The 18,679-nt window shown below is 41.2% G+C and overlaps 1 protein-coding gene across 1 annotated transcript in view; it reads left to right on the top strand.

The window, feature by feature from the left end:
* CHAT (choline O-acetyltransferase) overlaps positions 1-18,679 on the top strand; it is a 153,542-nt gene that overhangs the window by 39,862 nt on the left and 95,001 nt on the right. Inside the window, exons 2-4 of the mRNA XM_033943571.1 lie at positions 2,972-3,117; positions 12,419-12,610; positions 13,632-13,750. Of these exons, the coding sequence (XP_033799462.1) occupies positions 3,052-3,117; positions 12,419-12,610; positions 13,632-13,750 (377 nt within the window). The 5' untranslated portion in view covers positions 2,972-3,051. The remainder of the gene's footprint in view (positions 1-2,971; positions 3,118-12,418; positions 12,611-13,631; positions 13,751-18,679) is intronic.

Raw genomic sequence — 18,679 nt, 5'->3', positions numbered from 1 at the left:
TTAATACCTTTCAAATATGTGAATGTCTATATCATAACACCTGATCCCCCCCTTTCTTCTAGGATATCCACACTCAGTTAGGCAAGTCTGTTCTCATACATCTTGTGATGCAAACTGCATACCATTTTCTTTAAACCACTTCAAGTCCACAAGACATAGCCTCCAAAACTGAACACAATATTCCAATTGCGGCCTCACCATCAACTTGTAAAAGGACATCAACAACTCCTACCTTCTGCTGCTTATACCTCTCTCTATGCATCCTAGTGTCCACCTGGCCATGTCCATTGCCTTGTCACATTTCACTACCCTGAGACCCTCAAACACTATCACTCCAAGATCTCTCTCCTGAAATGTGCTTATCAATTTCTTGCCTCCTATTTTATACATCTTTGAATTTCACCCAAGTGCATTACTCTACACTTGTTTACATCAAATTTTAACTGCCAGACCATGCTCCACCCAAACTTTACCACAGTGCACATCCATCAGCAAAATCTTTGTCATCATATCACGGTACCTATTTTTCTACTAGTGAATATTTTTTAAGGGGATGCAACTGCATCCACATTTAAATGATTAAATATTCCAAAGTAGGTATGCATTCTACTGCCTAAAGTATATACAGTATACACATACCCCCACCCACATAAATGACTTATACAACTAAAATTTATCCATTTAAATGGAGGGACTTTTTAAAAAGTCATTACGTGGTTGCCACCACTTGCCGGCTGCATAATGGTTTTGAATACCAACTTCCAAAGCTATACTGTATATCTCTGGATTTAACATATTTCACATTAGTTTTGTTTTATTGATTTATTCACCAGTGTTGTTAGTTTGACCTGCCTGTCATTCTTCCCCATTTGGGGGGGGGAGGAAATTTATTTGCCTAACCCCAGTCTTCTTGAGCCATCCATACCACCAGCAAGTGAATGAGCAAGACAGCTTTCAACATTTTTCCAAAGCCCCCTGAGTATCCTTGCTCTCTGCCTTGCCCTGTTGCCTTTGCTAGTCCTATCTGCACTCTATCTCCTGTCTATCTTCTTGGACTGGAGTCTACCTCTGTTCAGCTGGTATTCTTGTTGTTTATAGGTGGCTCTCACCAACCCTTCATATATGAAGAGTGTACAAAATTACGTTTTCTTTTTAACTTTACGTTTTTAAATTACATTTTCAATATTGTGGCTTTTTCCTGGTATGATCATCCTTTTCCCCTTCAGTATTAAATTCTACCTCATGCACTTTCTCCTTTCTAACCTCTACTTATAAAGATTTTAGCTCGTAACTTTACTGGTTTATATATTTCCTCTTCTATTTGCACTTTGGTTCTTCAGGGTGCCTTTCCTGCTTCTTCTGGCTTTCTAGATATGTTTCCTTGGTCTCCTCCTGTGATCCCTTTGCTCTTACCATGTCAAACACTCTTGTGAAACCCTACTGATTTATTTTTCCAGTTGTTTCTGTTTGCTTTCTTAACAGTTTATTGCCCCTACAATAATACATTATAACTGGTTCAGCTAGATAAACTTTCTGTACCATAGAACTCCCTGAGGTGTGCTTTTGTCTTAAACTCATGTTAAGTAGTATTAAGTCAAGGTTTGTAAGCTTAACCCTTGAAGCAGTGCCACCAAGCTTGAAATGTGGTCAAGTTGGCATTATCCCTGCTCATCATTAAGATAAGCTGTTTTTCATTCAATAAGAATCTTTTATAAAATAACGGAGTGAATTTGCATAAAGACTGAAATGAATTGATGATGACTTTCAAACAACCAACTAGCACAAGGTTCAATCTATAACTACAAAATAAAGGAAAAAAAGGAGACCTGAGCAGCCGAATCGAAGTGATTCATAAATAGGTCTTGTTCTCACTCAAAAAACTTTCTATCAGTATTCAATATATATTTTATTTATTTTCTTATTATTTCATATCTTACAGTCCACTTTGGTTTTGTATTTTATAACTTCGCTGTAAAAATATCCATGTGAGGACAAGAAGGGAAAAATGCTTGAGTTCCTGAATAAGTTCATGTAAACCTTTCTGAGCTCCCCTGGGAGAACGGTATAGAAAATTGAATAAATAAATAACAAAAACAAAGTTGAAGTAATAATACAGTGAAGAGCACCTAGCTTTAAACTATACAGTTTTAAGCTTCCCAATGGGGACCGCATAAATATTGAAATGGGACAGATTATGACTTTCCCAGAAAGCTTTTTCTGAAGAACCTTTGATACAAATTGAAATGCATGGGCTTCCACATTAATGGTCTCTAAAACATTAATTTTATTTATTTATTCAATTTTCAATACCATTCTCCCAGGGGAGTTCAGAACGGTTTACATTAATTTATTCAGGTGCACAAGTTATTCCACACTTTTCTTGACACTTTTCATTTCAGTGATATGAAATGAAAACGAAAGTATTAAGAAAAGTGTGGAATAACTTGTAAATTTCGTGGTTTCACATCATTCTCTTCTTGATTGGGCTGAGAACTTTTCAGCGGCCCCTCGTATTGTGATGACATAATACCTCGTTCTAACAATGCGTAAGAGTCAACTTCATCGGTAATGTCACCATGGCTTGGTTTCTCTATACTTCTGCCCATTTGCTAGATGAAATTGCCTCATTGAAATGAACGGTGTCGAGAAAAGTGTGGAATAACTTGTAAGTTTCCGTGGCTCCACATCATTCTCTTCATGGTTGGGCTGAGAACTTTTCAGCAGCACCTTGTATGTAAACTCTGTTGCTGGTTTTTAATTTCTTGTAACTATACACTCTTATGCTGATTCCTAATATATGCAAAGTTATCTCTGGTGTATTCACTGTGAGTATTCTGAAAACCTGACTAGCTGTGAGGCCACCAGGACAGGTTTGGAAAGACTTGAACTATAAACATGAGTTATGATTATATGTAGCAGCTGAAATTCTATTACAAATATTAATGGCTTATAATTTTTCATATTTGCATAGTAAAAAGACAGTGAATGTGCAAGTGCCCCATAGCGACTTGAAGCTCTGATCTTAGCATACCTGGCATATGAAATTTAAGGATGCCGATATTAGAGAAACCCAAACTGGAGAAGGCAGGACGCAAAAGTTCCAAGGAAGAGGAGGAGGTAAGCATATTCTTTTTCATATAAAATAAGATGATTGATACAGTTTGTCTGCAACTATTCAATTTCCTATGGCTGCTTGGAAATAGATTCTGTGGCAAGGAATAGAATATTCTGCACATTATTTTTTTTTAGATAAAGTCAGCAGCCAATATGCTTAAATATGTTTTCAAAATGGCCATTGTATTAAAAATCGTAGCTTTAGATATATTTCAATCTGAAGTTCCAAGAGATTGATGTAGTGCAAAGGATTGTTTGCTAGTGAAGCCACACGTTAAAGCTTTTCAGGCATTTGGGGCTTCCAGTAATAAAGAATATGCATTTCAAGTTGGAAACCTGGAGAATTCTATATGAGCAAAAAACTTTCAGCTTCTTAATATCCTCGCTTGGTTCTTGGGCCCATCTTATTCAATATCTTCATAAATGACCTGGAAGAGGATACAACAAGTAATGTAATCAAGTTTGCAGATGACACTAAACTATGTCGGACAGTTGGGTCACACATGGACAGCGAAGAACTCCAGAGAGATTTAAACCAGCTAGAGAAGTGGGCGGAAAAGTGGCAGATGAAGTTTAATGTAGAAAAATGCAAAGTGATGCACCTGGGCAGGAAAAATAAGGAACATGAATATAAAATGTTAGGTGTGACATTGGCCAAGAGCGAGCAAGAAAGGGACCTGGGAGTACTGATAGACAGGACCCTGAAGCCGTCGGCTCAATGCGCGGTGGCGGCAAAGAAAGCAAACAGGATGTTGGGCATGATAAAGAAGGGAATCGCAAGTAGATCGGCGGACGTCATAATGCCGCTTTACAGAGCAATGGTCAGACCACACTTGGAGTACTGTATCCAACACTGGTCTCCCTTCCTAAAGAAGGATATAACCCTGCTGGAGAGGGTTCAGAGGCGAGCCACGAAACTAGTAAAGGGTATGGAGAATTTGAGCTACAAAGAACGCCTCGGAAAACTGGGCTTGTTCACCCTGGGGAAGAGAAGACTGCGAGGGGATATGATAGAGACTTTTAAGATAATAAAAGGATTCGACAAAATAGAGCAAGAAACACCGTTATTCACGTTGTCAAAAGTGACTCGGACAAGAGGTCATGGACTGAAATTGAGGGGCAACAGGTCCAGGACTAATGTCAGGAAGTTCAGTTTCACACAACGAGTGGTGGACGCTTGGAATGCTCTCCTGGAGTAGGTTGTGACGGAGACAACCATTCTGGGATTCAAGGGCAAGTTGAATGTACACCTTCTTGCAAATCACATTGAGGGATACGGAAAAACAGGGTCTTCATCAGGGAACACCTAGCTTAGCCTCCGCGTGTGTGGGTCGCTGGACTTGATGGACCTATGGTCTGATTCGGCGAAGGCACTTCTTATGTTTTTATGACTTGTTTACTTTCTACAGGTTAGAAAGTTTATTTCCAAGACACTGGCTATTGCTATTTCAGAGATTATTACTGTGACCAAGGAGTGGGGAGGGTATAGGTGTCGGAATGGTGATCAGTTATGGCTCTACTCCCACACCTACCTGCTTCCAACCACTGTAATTTTAGATCTTTGGGTAGCCGCCGTGCAACGTCAATGAGAAGGCCTGCCCTGGAACCCTTCATTCTGCAGTGTCCTGCCTATGTGGGAACAGGAAATCGTTGCTGAATGAAGACTTTCGAGGTAGGCCTGCTCATTGACATTGCACTGTGGCTGCCCAAAGATTTAAAATTACAGTGACTGGGAAAGGTAGAAAGGGGATAAGCAGCTGGAGAGGTCGTGCCCAGAATCCTGCTGGGGCTAGGGTGGAGCTTTTGGGCCTCTCAAGCAAAAAAGTGTTCTGCTGCCTATGTGGAGGGGTATCAATGTGGGTTAACATTACGACATGTTATTGTATTGTTAACCTCAGTTATTAGCAGTGCATTTTTTTTCTAGCATAAAAGGTGCTGGTACTCAAATACCAGGCCATTCTTCAGGAATGGGATGATCACTGAAGGACCTACCCCACAGTAGCCAAAATTCACGAAAAGGCAGCACTGAATGTGCAGAACCTGAGCTCTTCTATTAATACTTGGGGACCATGGGTCATTTTTATCAAGCAATGGAAAAGGGTACTCAGTACCCCTAAGTACTCCCTCAATAAAGCCCTGGTTATTAGTAACTAGATCCATTGCATAAAATGGAATCTGAGCTAAAAGTACTTGAGTTACTTCTAAAATAACACATCTCAACAGTAGCTCATGTTGATAACTATGTCCCACATTGTTGTAATATATATACATTTTCTAGATTGGCGAATCAGGCTGAGGAGGGAATGGATTGTGTTGTTCCCGTATGGAACCTTGATTTATCAGGCTTCCTGGAGGATTTGTAAGACATTACAAATACAAGAACTACCCTTCTTCTCTCCAGAGAGTATTGTTCTAAAATCTAAAGGCATATTTCGGAGTGAAAAATTATTGATTTTTGATCAGTGCGTTTATATACTCATATGTCCAGATATATGGCATGCCATGTAAAACAGGGTCTAAGTCACAAACACCCACCTAAACTCACCAGATAAGCACTGAAAACACATAACACAGACCCCCACACACTACCCCAGTGATCACCAAACCCCCCCACCTCGCACCCCCATAAAAATTTTATTCACAACTTTAAATTTCAGCCTCCAGACCATCATCACCTGGCCGCCTGGCATAGGAAAGCCTAGTCGTCCAGCCCAGAGGCAGCTTAAGTCATCTTGGGGGTGGGTTTTGGACCCATAGAGAGGAGGACCCATGCCCATAAGCCCCTGTAATCACTGCATTGATACTTAAACTAGTGGACTCCCTTATACACCCCAAAACTCTTTTTTACTGGCATATAAGTGGCTCCTGCAGCCATAAGGGCTATTGGGGTGGTAGATAAGTGGGTCTAGGGGATTCTGGAGAAGGTTTGGGGGCACACCGTCACATATAAGGAAGCTGTAGTGAGGAGAAGCCATGGCACCCTTTTTATGAAGTTCACAGCAGTGCCCTTTAAGGTACCCCACTATTTAGGTGACATGTCTGGGTGTGCAGTTCATCACATTGCAGACCCCTCCCACATCCAACAGAGCTTGTTCTAGGCGTTTTGGACTTGGACGGAAAGTTGGACAGAGATCTGGTATAAAGATGGACGATTTAGCAGCTTGGATGATCAGATCAGCAGGACGTATAATTAGATGATTTTCAAAAGTAAAAATAAGTTGGATGTATCTTTCGAAAATGTCTCTTAGGCTCTTTTTAACTTTGGACGACTTGCGAGATGGACATAAATGGACTTAGACGTCCCTTTTGATTATGCCCCTCTAATTCAACAGGGTAATCCATTAAATTCCAAGGAGAGACTAGATAGGAAAATTAAATAATTAATTATAGGTTTTCATTGGTTTTAAGGATGTGGTAATTAACCACACCATTAAAAAAACAATTTAAGAAAAACATTATTTTATCAATTTGGGTTGGGCGTAGATATCCACGCCATGTCTAGTGCCCTCCAATGCCTACCTGAAAAGTAGGCTTGGTTAGGTGCAGTGAGTAAGCATGGTTGTCTTTGGTGTTGCTAGATGTTGTAGTTAGGGGCAAGTGACTTAAGCCATGGAGACCCTGGCCTATATAGGGAAAGGGAATGGGGTCTTGTATGTCACCTTTTTGTTGCTTTGGCATTTCAAAGCTGGCATTCAAAGTGATGGGCATTGGAGGATTAAGCGACTTGCCCAGGGTCACAAGGAGCAGTACCAGGATTTGATCTCACTGCAGAGGCAGCAACTCAACTAGTGAGCCTCAGCCCTTCCTCACTGGCACCTACCACAAAGATACCTAGAGATGCCTAAGCACACCTAGGCACCGCTAGGCATGATTCTATAAAGGACGCCCAGTGGTTAATTGACAATTGCACGAAGCAGTGCCTACAAGTTAGAAGACGCTAGGTGCTGTTTATAGCACAATGTCCTATGTGCCTCATTTTAATGTTAGCTTCGTAGTAGTATAATCAAGCAACACATGAAACAGCTGACTGCTTACAATGTATATTCCTAAATTGATTTTAATATGTTAGGAGGGCAATTTTGAAAACCTGATTGAAAGTTGCCCTCCTCAGCACACTTAAAATATGTGCTGGCTTTCACAGTCCAAAACCTTTTTTCCATAGTGAAAAGAAAACATATTCTCACGGGTGTTTTTAGTTCAGGAAGGCAGAAACACTTTGAATACATTTTGTTTTCAAAGCCCAGACCATAATAAGAACAAAGTTTGCAGTAATTTAGCATGCTTTTCAAACAGCCTGGGTGAGGTTTCAAAAAGATTAAGGGGGGGGGGATGCTATGGTTTTTATTAATGTGATTGTAAATTAAAACCTTTGGGCTCCTTTTACAAATCCGCAGTAGAGGTTTCTACCCCAGGCTGCCAAGGTAAATGCTCTGACGCTCATAGAAATTCAATGAGCGTTAGAGCATTTACCTTGCCGGCCCATGGTAGAAACACCTACCACAGGTAATAATTATTTTGAAAGCATCTCCATATTTACATGCTTACATTTCATACATATGATTAATTCAGAAAGCTTCTATTTATGAGTTGAAATTCATACAGTGCACAGATTTGAAGGGGCATGGCTTAGACATGACTTGGGGAGATCAAAAATCTATACCTTTATACTCATATTATGCAAGGGATATATGTCTATGGACAAGTTCCTGGAGAAAAAGTCCATAAACTGTGGTTGAGACAGACATGCTTGCCCTGGATCAGTGGCATGGAAAGCTGCTATTATTTGGTTTTTTGCCAGGTACTTGTGACTTGGATTGACTTCCGATAAGACGGGATACAGGGCTAGATGGACCATTGGGCTGATCCAATAAGGCTATTCTTATGTTCTTATGTTTAAAAAAAATGCATTTGTGTTTGCATTAGCTCAGAGATATGTACAGATCTTTAAAAACTGCACATTTTGGCAGGTCTTAACACTAGGGATTAATGGAGGTGTTTATGTGCCTACAATTACATCTTTGTTATATATATATTTCCACCACCAAAAATAAAAATTACAGCCTCACTACTATATTAGTGGCAATTATAGGCCTCAGATTGTAATGGCCCTGCTACACATGGAAGTATCCATAATCCTAACACCTCTTATAACTTGCTTTTTATTTTATATCAATTCTTAAGCAGCCCTCAGTGACAACTATTTACATGCAAGTACTGTACAGTATACAGCCTGTGGTTTACTTACTATCCTCACTGACTGCTACTCAAATGCGTATCTTTATACCAGTGGTCTCAAACTTACGGCCCAGAGGCCACATGCGGTCCGCCAGGTACTATTTTGAGGCCCTCGCTTTGTTTATCATAATCACAAAAGTAAAATAAAACAGTTTCTTGATCATATGTCTATTTAGCTATAAATTACAATATTATTATTACTACTAGCTTTATAGCCCTACATTAATGGGTGCTAGAATATATGTGTGTGTCTGTCTTTATTTCTTTCTCTCTCTGTCTCCTTAGCCGCTTTTTCCTGTCCATTCTCCCTTCTTTTTACCTCCCCTGTGTCTACCACCACCCCTTCACTGCTCCCCTTATCCAGCAGCAGCCCTTCTCCCTTTGTTTTACCCCCCCTGCCATCAGCACCTCTTCCTGCTCCCCCTGTCCAGCAGTAGGCCTCCCTTCCTTTCCCCCCCCTGTCCATCAGCACCTCTTCCTGCTCCCCCTGTCCAGCAGTAGGCTTCCCTTCATTTCCCCCCCCTGTCCATCAGCACCTCTTCCTGCTCCTCCTGTCCAGCAGTAGGCCTCCCTTCCTTCCCCCCCTGTCCATCAGCACCTCTTCCTGCTCCCCCTGTCCAGCAGTAGGCCTCCCTTCCTTTTTCCCCCCTGTCCATTAGCACCTCTTCCTGCTCCCCCTGTCCAGCAGTAGGCCTCCCTTCCTTTTTCCCCCCTGTCCATCAGCAGCTCTTTCTGCTCTTCCTGTCCATGGGAGTTAGTACAGGCCCGGTCTCTGCCATTTGTTCTTTACTCGGATAGAGAGTCCTTGCCGCCCCCCCCCCCCCTTCACTTCCCGCGGGCCCGACTATGAACCTGGTGATTCCAGCAGTGTGTACAGCAGTCTTCACACGCTGCTTCGGGTCCTTCTACTGCCCTGATTTACTCTGGCACGTCCCTGATGACATCATCAGAGACACGGCAGAGCAAATCAGGGCAGTAGAAGGGCCCGAAGCAGCGTGTGAAGACTGCTGCACACACTGCTTGAATCACCAGGTTCGTAGTCGGGTCCGCGGGAAGGGAAGGGGGGGGCGGCAAAGGACTCGGACTCCTCTGGTCTGTCGCGGAGGGTGGCCCTGCTCCATTTCTCGATTCGTCCTGGAGAGGGGGGGCAGGAGGCGCTCTTTGTGCCCCAGTCCTGGCTTGTGGAGGCAATCATCGGCTGGTGACGTAGTACGCGCATGCGCACTCTCGCCAGCACAGCGAGACAGATCAGATCTCAGGGAACACGCAGCGAGAGTGCGCATGCGCAGCTAGCATTTTATTATTATAGATTAAGACTTAGCCGAAAGGAAAGATTTATAAACTATAAAAAGTTTTACCTCATGCAAAATTGTCATTTCTTTAATAAGACATTAACTATTTATTCTGAGGCCCTCCAAGTACTACAAATCCAAAATGTGGCCCTGCAAAGGTTTTGAGTTTGAGACCACTACCTTATACTGATTTATCCCCTCTTCTACAAAGCCGCGGTAATGGCCCCGAAGCCCATAACGCAGCTTTGTAAAAGAGGGGTTTAATCTCACTTCAACTTTATTTATATATGGGGGAGTTAACCACTTAGGTGATGCAAACATTATAGCCAATTTTTAAGAGGAAACTACCAGTATGTTTTCCTTTGGAAAACAGCTTATAATTTATGAGTTCTAAGAGTACCCAAAAGCATTGCGAGTACCACAGCCTAAAAATCATTCCCTAAAAATATCATCAATACATATCAATATGTTCCATTCGGGGGATTAGGGTGTTAAAGTGATACTTTCAATATTCTCAAGCATATGCCGAACAAACAGCCAGGACAGAGAATGACATGGGGACAGAACTTGTCCCTGTCCCCACGCATAACCGTGGGAAACCACCAAGTGTCATTCTATAATGTCTATCTCAACCTCAGTCCTTCAATACTAGCATTCTTCAATGCAAGGCTTGAGGGTCAGTGGCTGTGACCACTCATACTCTGATTCTTCCCTCGCTCCTTAAAGAATGACATGGGGATAGTTTCCCGCGGTTAACCGCGGGGATGGGGAATAGGGGCAAATTCAATATCTAATGAAAATGTATGTAGGCTCTGTTTTTAATGTTTCAATCATGCTGAAATTTGTTCATGCAAGGCCTAATCCATTCACAAGTAAAAGAACAAGAGAGACAATGAAAGATAATAGCCATGACCTTTGCATATGTTTGCCTAACACTCTGAAATATACTGCACAGGCAGATAATCAGGAAGGGGGAGAACATGCAATGGAAGATGGATGCCTTGTGGTTTTCATTATGAAAGATGCATTCTTAGAAAAGGAAGCATGTTATCATGGTCTGCAGGGCCATAAAGTAATGCTATGTAAAAGATGCAAAGAGAATACATTAGCAGGGAAGATAATAAAAGACATACCGGTAGGTCCAACAGAGTCTGAGGCACAAATGTTTAATGTTATAATGCAGTATATCAAGTAATTTCACAACCAAATAAGTTTGCTCCCATTATGACATTTCTCAGTACAGGAAAAGAGACGCTACCATACACCACAGTTCACTGCAATGATAACCAAAGATATGCATTATACATTCGTGGTTAAATTGTCTTTTTTCTTTATATTTCTGGGCCATAGACAATAGAAGTCCACTCAGTACTGTCTTCAGGTTTCCACTACTGGAGTTACCGTTGACGCTCACTCCAGTCTATCCTATCCATCCTGTCACTGGAGCTTCCACCAAAGCCCCCACCCCCTGTTCCGTCATATACAGAACACAGACCATGCGAGACTGCCCAGAACCAGCCTTAGGCTCCCTTATATCAAGCTGTGGTAGAGCGTTTTAGCGATGACCAGCAAGGTAAATGCTCTGACGCTCATTCGATTCCTATGAGTGTCGGAGCATTTACCTTGCTGGCCAGCACTAAAACACTCTACCATGGCTTGATAAAAGGGGACCTTAGTTTGTTTTATAATTTATACCATTCATTTTCTAATTAGAAATCCTCTGTGTTCATCTCATTCTTTTTTGAATTATGTCACTGTTTTCATCTCTACCACCTTCCTTGGGAAGATATTCCAGGCATCCATCACCCTCTCTGTGGAAAATAATTTCCTAACATTACTCTTTAGTCTGCCACCCCACAACCTTAATTCATTCCCTTTAGTTTTACCATTTTCTCTTCTCTAGAAAAGATTTGTTTCTATATTAATACCTTTCAAGTATTTAAATGTCTTTATCTCCCCTGTCCCTCTTCTCCTCTAGAGAGTATAGATATTCAGATCTTCCAGTCTCTTCTCATATATCTTTTGGCGCAAACCCCATACTGGCAGGAAACATTTAGGCCTCCTGTTACAAAACTGCGCTAGCAGTTTCTAGCGCAGGGAGCCATGCTGAATGGCCTGCGCTGCTCCCGATGCTCATTGAGTTCCTATGAGCAACGGGAGCAGCGCGGGCCATTCAGCGTGGCTCCCCGCGCTAAAAACTGCTATCGCAGTTTCGTAAAAGAGGAGGTTAGTTGGATGAAATACAAACATGAAATACAAAAATGAAAATTAGATATCATTGCTCAGGAATTGACTTCTTGGACATGTTAGATTTCATTCTAAAATTTGGCAATTTAAGAAAATCTTGAAGACACTTTTTTTTTTTTTTTTTGCAGGCCTTATGTTGATGTGTAGAAACTTGTTTTATAGCAGATCGAAAGCTTTCTCATAGCCCAGACTTTTTTCAGGGGGAGGGGAGGTTGTTGTTTTATATTGTTAATTGTATATTGATTTGATTTTTCTGATTGAATTTTATGTATTTTTTTTATTTGTAAGCTTCTCAACTTACAGGCAGGGTATAAATTTTGAAAATAAATAAATGAAGAAGAAAGCTGGAAAGGATGTACTATCAAGCGATAACACAACGTATAAGTGAGTCAGTGCAGAGATTCTTAAAATTATATATGAGTATTAAAGCAAAAGAATTAGAAAAAAAAAGTATAAAGAAAATAAAATTTTATATACAACATGTTGATCCCCATTAATGGCTTTACATCATTCAATCTGTTTATAATTAGGATTTACCCAAGCTTCCAGTTCCTCCATTGCGACAAACTATGGATATGTTCCTACGTTGTATGAAACATTTAGTAACTGAAGAACAATACATGAAAAGCAAAGCTGTGGTGGAAAAGTTTGCAGCCCCTGGAGGAATAGGAGAATCCATACAGAAAAATCTTGAAGAAAGAAGAGAAAAGACAGCAAACTGGGTAAGTACGTTTCTCAATTCTTCTGTATGAAGGAGGTAATTCTATAATTGGGCACCCATATTTCAGCATCATTTGTACCCATAAATGTACAGTACAGCTAGGTGTATAGTTATATAAGTGTCAGCAAAACAACTAAGTGCTATAGTATAAGGGTGTCCGTAAATGGCTTATGTGTAACTTCATAGGGGCATTCAAATGGAGGAGCATGGGAGGGGCATGGGAGAGGCATGGGTAGTGCTGCCTGTTATGTGAAACATTGGGTGGAGCATAGAAGGAGCATGGGTGATGGTGCCTATTATATGTACCACTGGGAGGGTCATGGATGGCACTACCTGTTAGGTACGCCACTTACAGAATACTGTAAATTATGTGCTCCCTTGCTGCATTTAAGTACCCACTGTTACACCAGGTCTATGGCTAGTGTAATGGTAGGTGCCTAGATTTTAGGCCTTGTGATACTGGGTTACATTAGTATAATAGCATCTGGGTGTCCAGGCACCAAGACAGAATAGGCCCTCACCATGAGTCTGTCTATCTATCTGTTAGTCCATCTGTCCACACACATCTACATTTCTTCCTCCATATTCTCGGTTTTTAGCTTGCTGGCTCCTCCCCCCCCTCCCAAATTACGTCAGTTTGCTTAGAGAAATCGCTGATTCCAAGCATTTACAGAGAAAATTGCTGATTCCCAGCATTTTCTTCACCTTGTTTTACCTCTCCTTCAGGAACAGGCCAGGTCTTCCACCATGTTATTCGCGGTTTCACCATATTCACGATGGTTTTTAATAGAAAACAGCGAATAACATATGAAAAAATTATTCACGGTTTTTCTGTATTTGCGGGTCTATTAATCCCCTATCACAGTGAATACGGAGGGAGAAGTGTGCAATTAAACTTCAAAGTAAGTTTTACCTCCAATTTAGTGTTCAAATTTCACTATTAGGTAAATATTGGTCATTGCATTTGAGGGGGTTCTGCCTTTCCTCGCCTACTATAACATAATATTTTTTTCTTTGTTTAGGTTCATAATTTTTGGCTGGATGACATGTACCTCAATAATCGCCTGGCCCTTCCAGTAAATTCCAGTCCAGCATTAATCTTTGCCTGTCAGAACTTCCAAGATGTCAATGACCAACTGAGGTAATTATTTTACAGATATAAAAATTAAATGCCACGATATGAACAAGATTTCAAGACCTAACTCTTGGTTTACAGAAGAAGTAACAAGTGTTCCTAAGCTTACATTGCATGGAAGCTGATATATTATTGAATGAAAAATTTGCAAATGATGCTTCATGAAATAAAGCTCAAGACAATGTATGTTATGTACAAATAACACAGACTATTTTGCATTTTTACATTCAAACTGCCATATGCCAAATTTGTCGCCTTCACAGGGAATATAGGCCCCCTTTTATCAAGTAAGGGTTTTGTATCACAGACCACTGTGGTAAAAGCTATGATGCTCATAGAATTCCTATGAGCATTGGAGCTTTCACTGCAATGGCTGGCGATAAAAAATCCTAACATGGTTTGATAAAAGTGGGGCCATAATTGCATACATAATATTTTCCTGAGCAAAATTTTATTCAAATGAACACTATAAGGATAATTTTATAACTGGTCCCAGTGAGTTTGACTTCGGTTCCGGGGAAACTGACGGAAGCACTGATTAAAGAACACATCGATGAACATCTGGAAAGAAACGAACTTTTGAAAACAACCCAACATGGTTTCTGCAGGGGGAGATCGTGCCTAACGAACTTATTGCACTTCTTCGAAGGAATTAACAAACGGATGGACAGAGGAGACCCCATAGACATCATATACCTTGATTTCCAAAAAGCCTTTGACAAGGTGCCTCACGAACGTCTACTCCGGAAACTGAAGAACCATGGAGTGGACGGAGACGTACATAGATGGATCAGGAACTGGTTGGCGGGTAGGAAACAGAGGGTAGGGGTGAAGGGCCACTACTCGGACTGGATGGGGGTCACGAGTGGTGTTCCGCAGGGCTCAGTGCTCGGGCCGCTGCTATTTAATATATTCATAAATGATCTAGAAACAGGCACGAAGTGTGAGATAATAAAATTTGCGGACGATACAAAACTATTTAGTGGAGCTGGGACTAAAGAGGAATGCGAAGAATTGCAAAGGGACTTGAACAAATTGGGGGAATGGGCGGCGAGATGGCAGATGAAGTTCAACGTTGAGAAATGTAAAGTATTGCATGTTGGAAACAGAAACCCGAGGTACAACTATACGATGGGAGGGATATTATTGAATGAGAGCAACCAAGAAAGGGACTTGGGGGTAATGGTGGACATGACAATGAAGCCGACGGCACAGTGCGCAACAGCCGCTAAGAAAGCAAATAGAATGCTAGGCATAATCAAGAAGGGTATTACAACAAGGACAAAAGAAGTTATCCTGCCATTGTATCGGGCGATGGTGCGCCCGCATCTGGAATACTGCGTCCAATATTGGTCTCCGTACCTTAGGAAGGATATGGCGTTACTCGAGAGGGTTCAGAGGAGAGCGACACGCTTGATAAAAGGGATGGAAAACCTCTCATACGCTGAGAGATTGGAGAAACTGGGTCTCTTTTCCCTGGAGAAGAGGAGACTTAGAGGGGATATGATAGAGACTTATAAGATCATGAAGGGCATAGAGAGAGTAGAGAAGGACAGATTCTTCAAACTTTCGAAAAATAAAAGAACAAGAGGACACTTGGAAAAGTTGAAAGGGGACAGATTTAAAACGAATGCTAGGAAGTTCTTCTTTACCCAACGAGTGGTGGACACCTGGAATGCGCTTCCAGAGGGAGTAATAGGGCAGAGTACAGTACAGGGGTTTAAGAAAGGATTGGACAATTTCCTGCTGGAAAAGGGGATAGAGGGGTATAAATAGAGGATTACTGCACAGGTCCTGGACCTGTTGGGCCGCCGCGTGAGCGGACTGCTGGGCATGATGGACCTCAGGTCTGACCCAGCAGAGGCATTGCTTATGTTCTTATGTTCTTATGATTAAGAGGGCAAAAATGTGCCCATATGAAGCCTATTTTATAAACACTATATAACTCCAAAGAAAAAGCTGCCACAGAAACTTCAAAAGACCCAATAATAAGGCAACAAACAGTCTAAGGGCTCTGAGAGTGAGGACTGCATATAAAAACATCTGAGTTAAACAAGCAATATCAATATAACCAATAATCATAAATATTAGTGATGTGGGTAACCTCAGTGTGGAGGATCAGCGAAAGGAGAATATCTCCGGCGCTTCACATTACAAAGCAAAGGCAACTAAGCCCCTGTCTGCACACCATCATTGGTTACCTCACGTGTGCATAAATCAAAATAAGTGATAAACCACAGAGTCTCTAATAATACACAGGTGTAAATAAATAGCAGAAATCACTCTGAGAAACCCCCCCCCCCCCAACCAACTCCTCTAAGAAAAGAAAATAAAGCAGCCGACTTATCTTCAGAAGGTCTTCATAATACTTGCTGCAAAGGCGCAGGGACCAGAAATCCAATGCCCCGATGGTGCAGGGACCAGAAATCCAATGCCCCAATGGTGCAGGGACCAGAAATCCAATGCCCCGATGCCAGGTTCAACCAAGCCCGGTTTCGGGAACTTAGTGTCCCTTCACCAGGAACCCATAGATGAAAGATGGCTCGAAGTTATGTTATCGCCATCTTTCATCTATGGGTTCCTGATGAAGGGACACTAAGTTCCCGAAACCGGGCTTGATTGAACCTGGCATCGGGGCATTGGATTTCTGGTCCCTGCACCATTGGGGCATTGGATTTCTGATCCCTACACCATCGGGGCATTGGATTTTTGGTCCCTGCGCCTTTGCAGCAAGTATTATGAAGACCTTCTGAAGATAAGTCGGCTGCTTTCTTTTCTTTTCTTAGAGGAGTTGGCTGGGGGGGGGGAGTTCTCAGAGTGATTTCTGCTATTTATTTTCATCTGTGTATTATTAGAGACTCACTGTGGTTTATCACTTATTTTGATTTATGCACACGTGAGGTAACCGATGATGGTGTGCAGACAGGGGCTTAGTTGCCTTTGCTTTGTAATGTGAAGCGCCGGAGATATTCTCCTTTCCCTGATCCTCCACACTGAAGTTACCCACATCACTAATATTTATGATTATTGGTTATATTGATATTGCTTGTTTAACTCAGGTGTTTTTTATATGGAGTCTTCACTCTCAGAACCCTTAGACTGTTTGTTGCCTTATTATTGGGCCTATTTTATAAAGGCACATAATAATAATAATAACTTTATTTTGTATACCAACATACCCAAGAAGTTCTAGGCGGTTCACATCAATTAATTAAGGTTACAAACAAGGAGGTCATTGGAGTTAACAGTTTAGGAATGTACAGGTCATTGAAGCTGACAGAACTATACAAGAGTGGTCAATAGGACGGTAATATTTGTTTATAGGAAAATATAATAACTGTGAGGGTTATTTTACAGCAAACAAAACCAGAAGAATCACCTTTGTGCATCAATAATAGGCAAACAAACAGTGAAGATGTCCAGAAACACAGGTGTGCATGGTAATTAAAGCACTCTGCTTTATTTATGTTAAACTATTTTATTGATGATGATTGATAACACACAATATGTAAAGGTACAATCAAACAATACGTAGACAGATATTGAGCAAGAAATAATGAAGCAAATAAGGACGCCATCATCAGTCATATTCCACAAATCTTATACCCCTAGTCCCCTCCTTCATCCCGAAGAACTACAACCATTCAGTAAGCTATGCCAGTTATACCAGGGTCCTGGACTCTTATGGTCCCTGGAGATCAGTACATTCTGCTTTATTTATACAATGACTCAACATGCACGTGTTTCGGCCCATACGGCCTGCCTCAGGAGTCTACAAATTACTTATTGCAAATACACGTACCTCTTCGGTGCTAAATCAGAGTGTATACGGGCTCTGATTTAGCTCCAAAGAGGGACCTGTATTTTTCATCTCCAAAAGTGCCTTTTATGCTGAAGTTCCATTTTGAGACACATTTTATTCTGCAATGTACATTGTGTTCTGCAATAATTAATTTGTAGACTCCTGAGGCAGGACGTTTGGGCCGAAACACATGCGTGTCAAGTCATCGTATAAATAAAGCAGAGTGTTTTAATTACCAGGCACACCTGTGTTTCTGGACATCTCCACTGTTTGTTTGCCTGGGGTTATTTTACAAGCATATCTGTGTGAAAATAATGCCATTTATGTGTACAGGCTGGCAGGCTTCAAGCCTACATAGGGTGTGGTTAGTGCTGGATTGATAGGTAAAACAAACCCACCTGCTTAAGAGCAGGTGTAAATGTTTGCACATGCAAAGCATGCAATTGTACTCACTCTATAAAATACACATATAAGTAAATTACGGCTCTGCTCCTAGAATACACCTACACTAAACACATGATTTTTGCTATTGTATGTATTTTTACACATGGGATAATTCTATAAGAACTATCTACTAACAAAACTCTCCAAAGTCTTAAAAAAGCAAACTAGACAGGAACTGTTAATTTACCCATATTCATTATGCTCAATACCACAATGCAGAGACAGAGCTAAAGTGAAAATTAAGCAATAAAAGAGAGGAAAAAGCCTCAGAGTCCCTCCTCCAGCAGTAAGTTTTTGTGAGGCTTTATAAGAACATAAGAATAGCCTTACTGGGTCATACCAATGGTCCTTAAAGCCCAGGTGGCCAATCCAGGTCACTAGTATCTGGCCAAAACCCAAAGAGAGGCAACATTACATGCTACTGATCCAGGGCAAGCAGTGGCTTCCCACATATCTTTCTCAATAACAGACTATGGACTTTTCCTCCAAGAAATTGTTCACACCTTTCTTAAAACCAGCTATGTCATCCACTCTTACCACATCCTCTGGCAATGCGTTCCAGAGCTTAACTATTCTCTGAGTGAAAAAATATTTCCTCCTATTTGTTTTTAAAGTATTTCCCTGTAATTTCATCGCGTGTCCCCCTAGTCTTTGTAATTTTTGACGGAGTGAAAAATCGATCCACTTGA

This window comes from Geotrypetes seraphini, chromosome 4 (assembly GCF_902459505.1).
Source record: "Geotrypetes seraphini chromosome 4, aGeoSer1.1, whole genome shotgun sequence".
Taxonomy (NCBI): Eukaryota; Metazoa; Chordata; class Amphibia; order Gymnophiona; family Dermophiidae; genus Geotrypetes; species Geotrypetes seraphini.
Note: the sequence above shows the minus strand (reverse complement) of the source record. Positions and strands in the feature narration are given on the sequence as shown.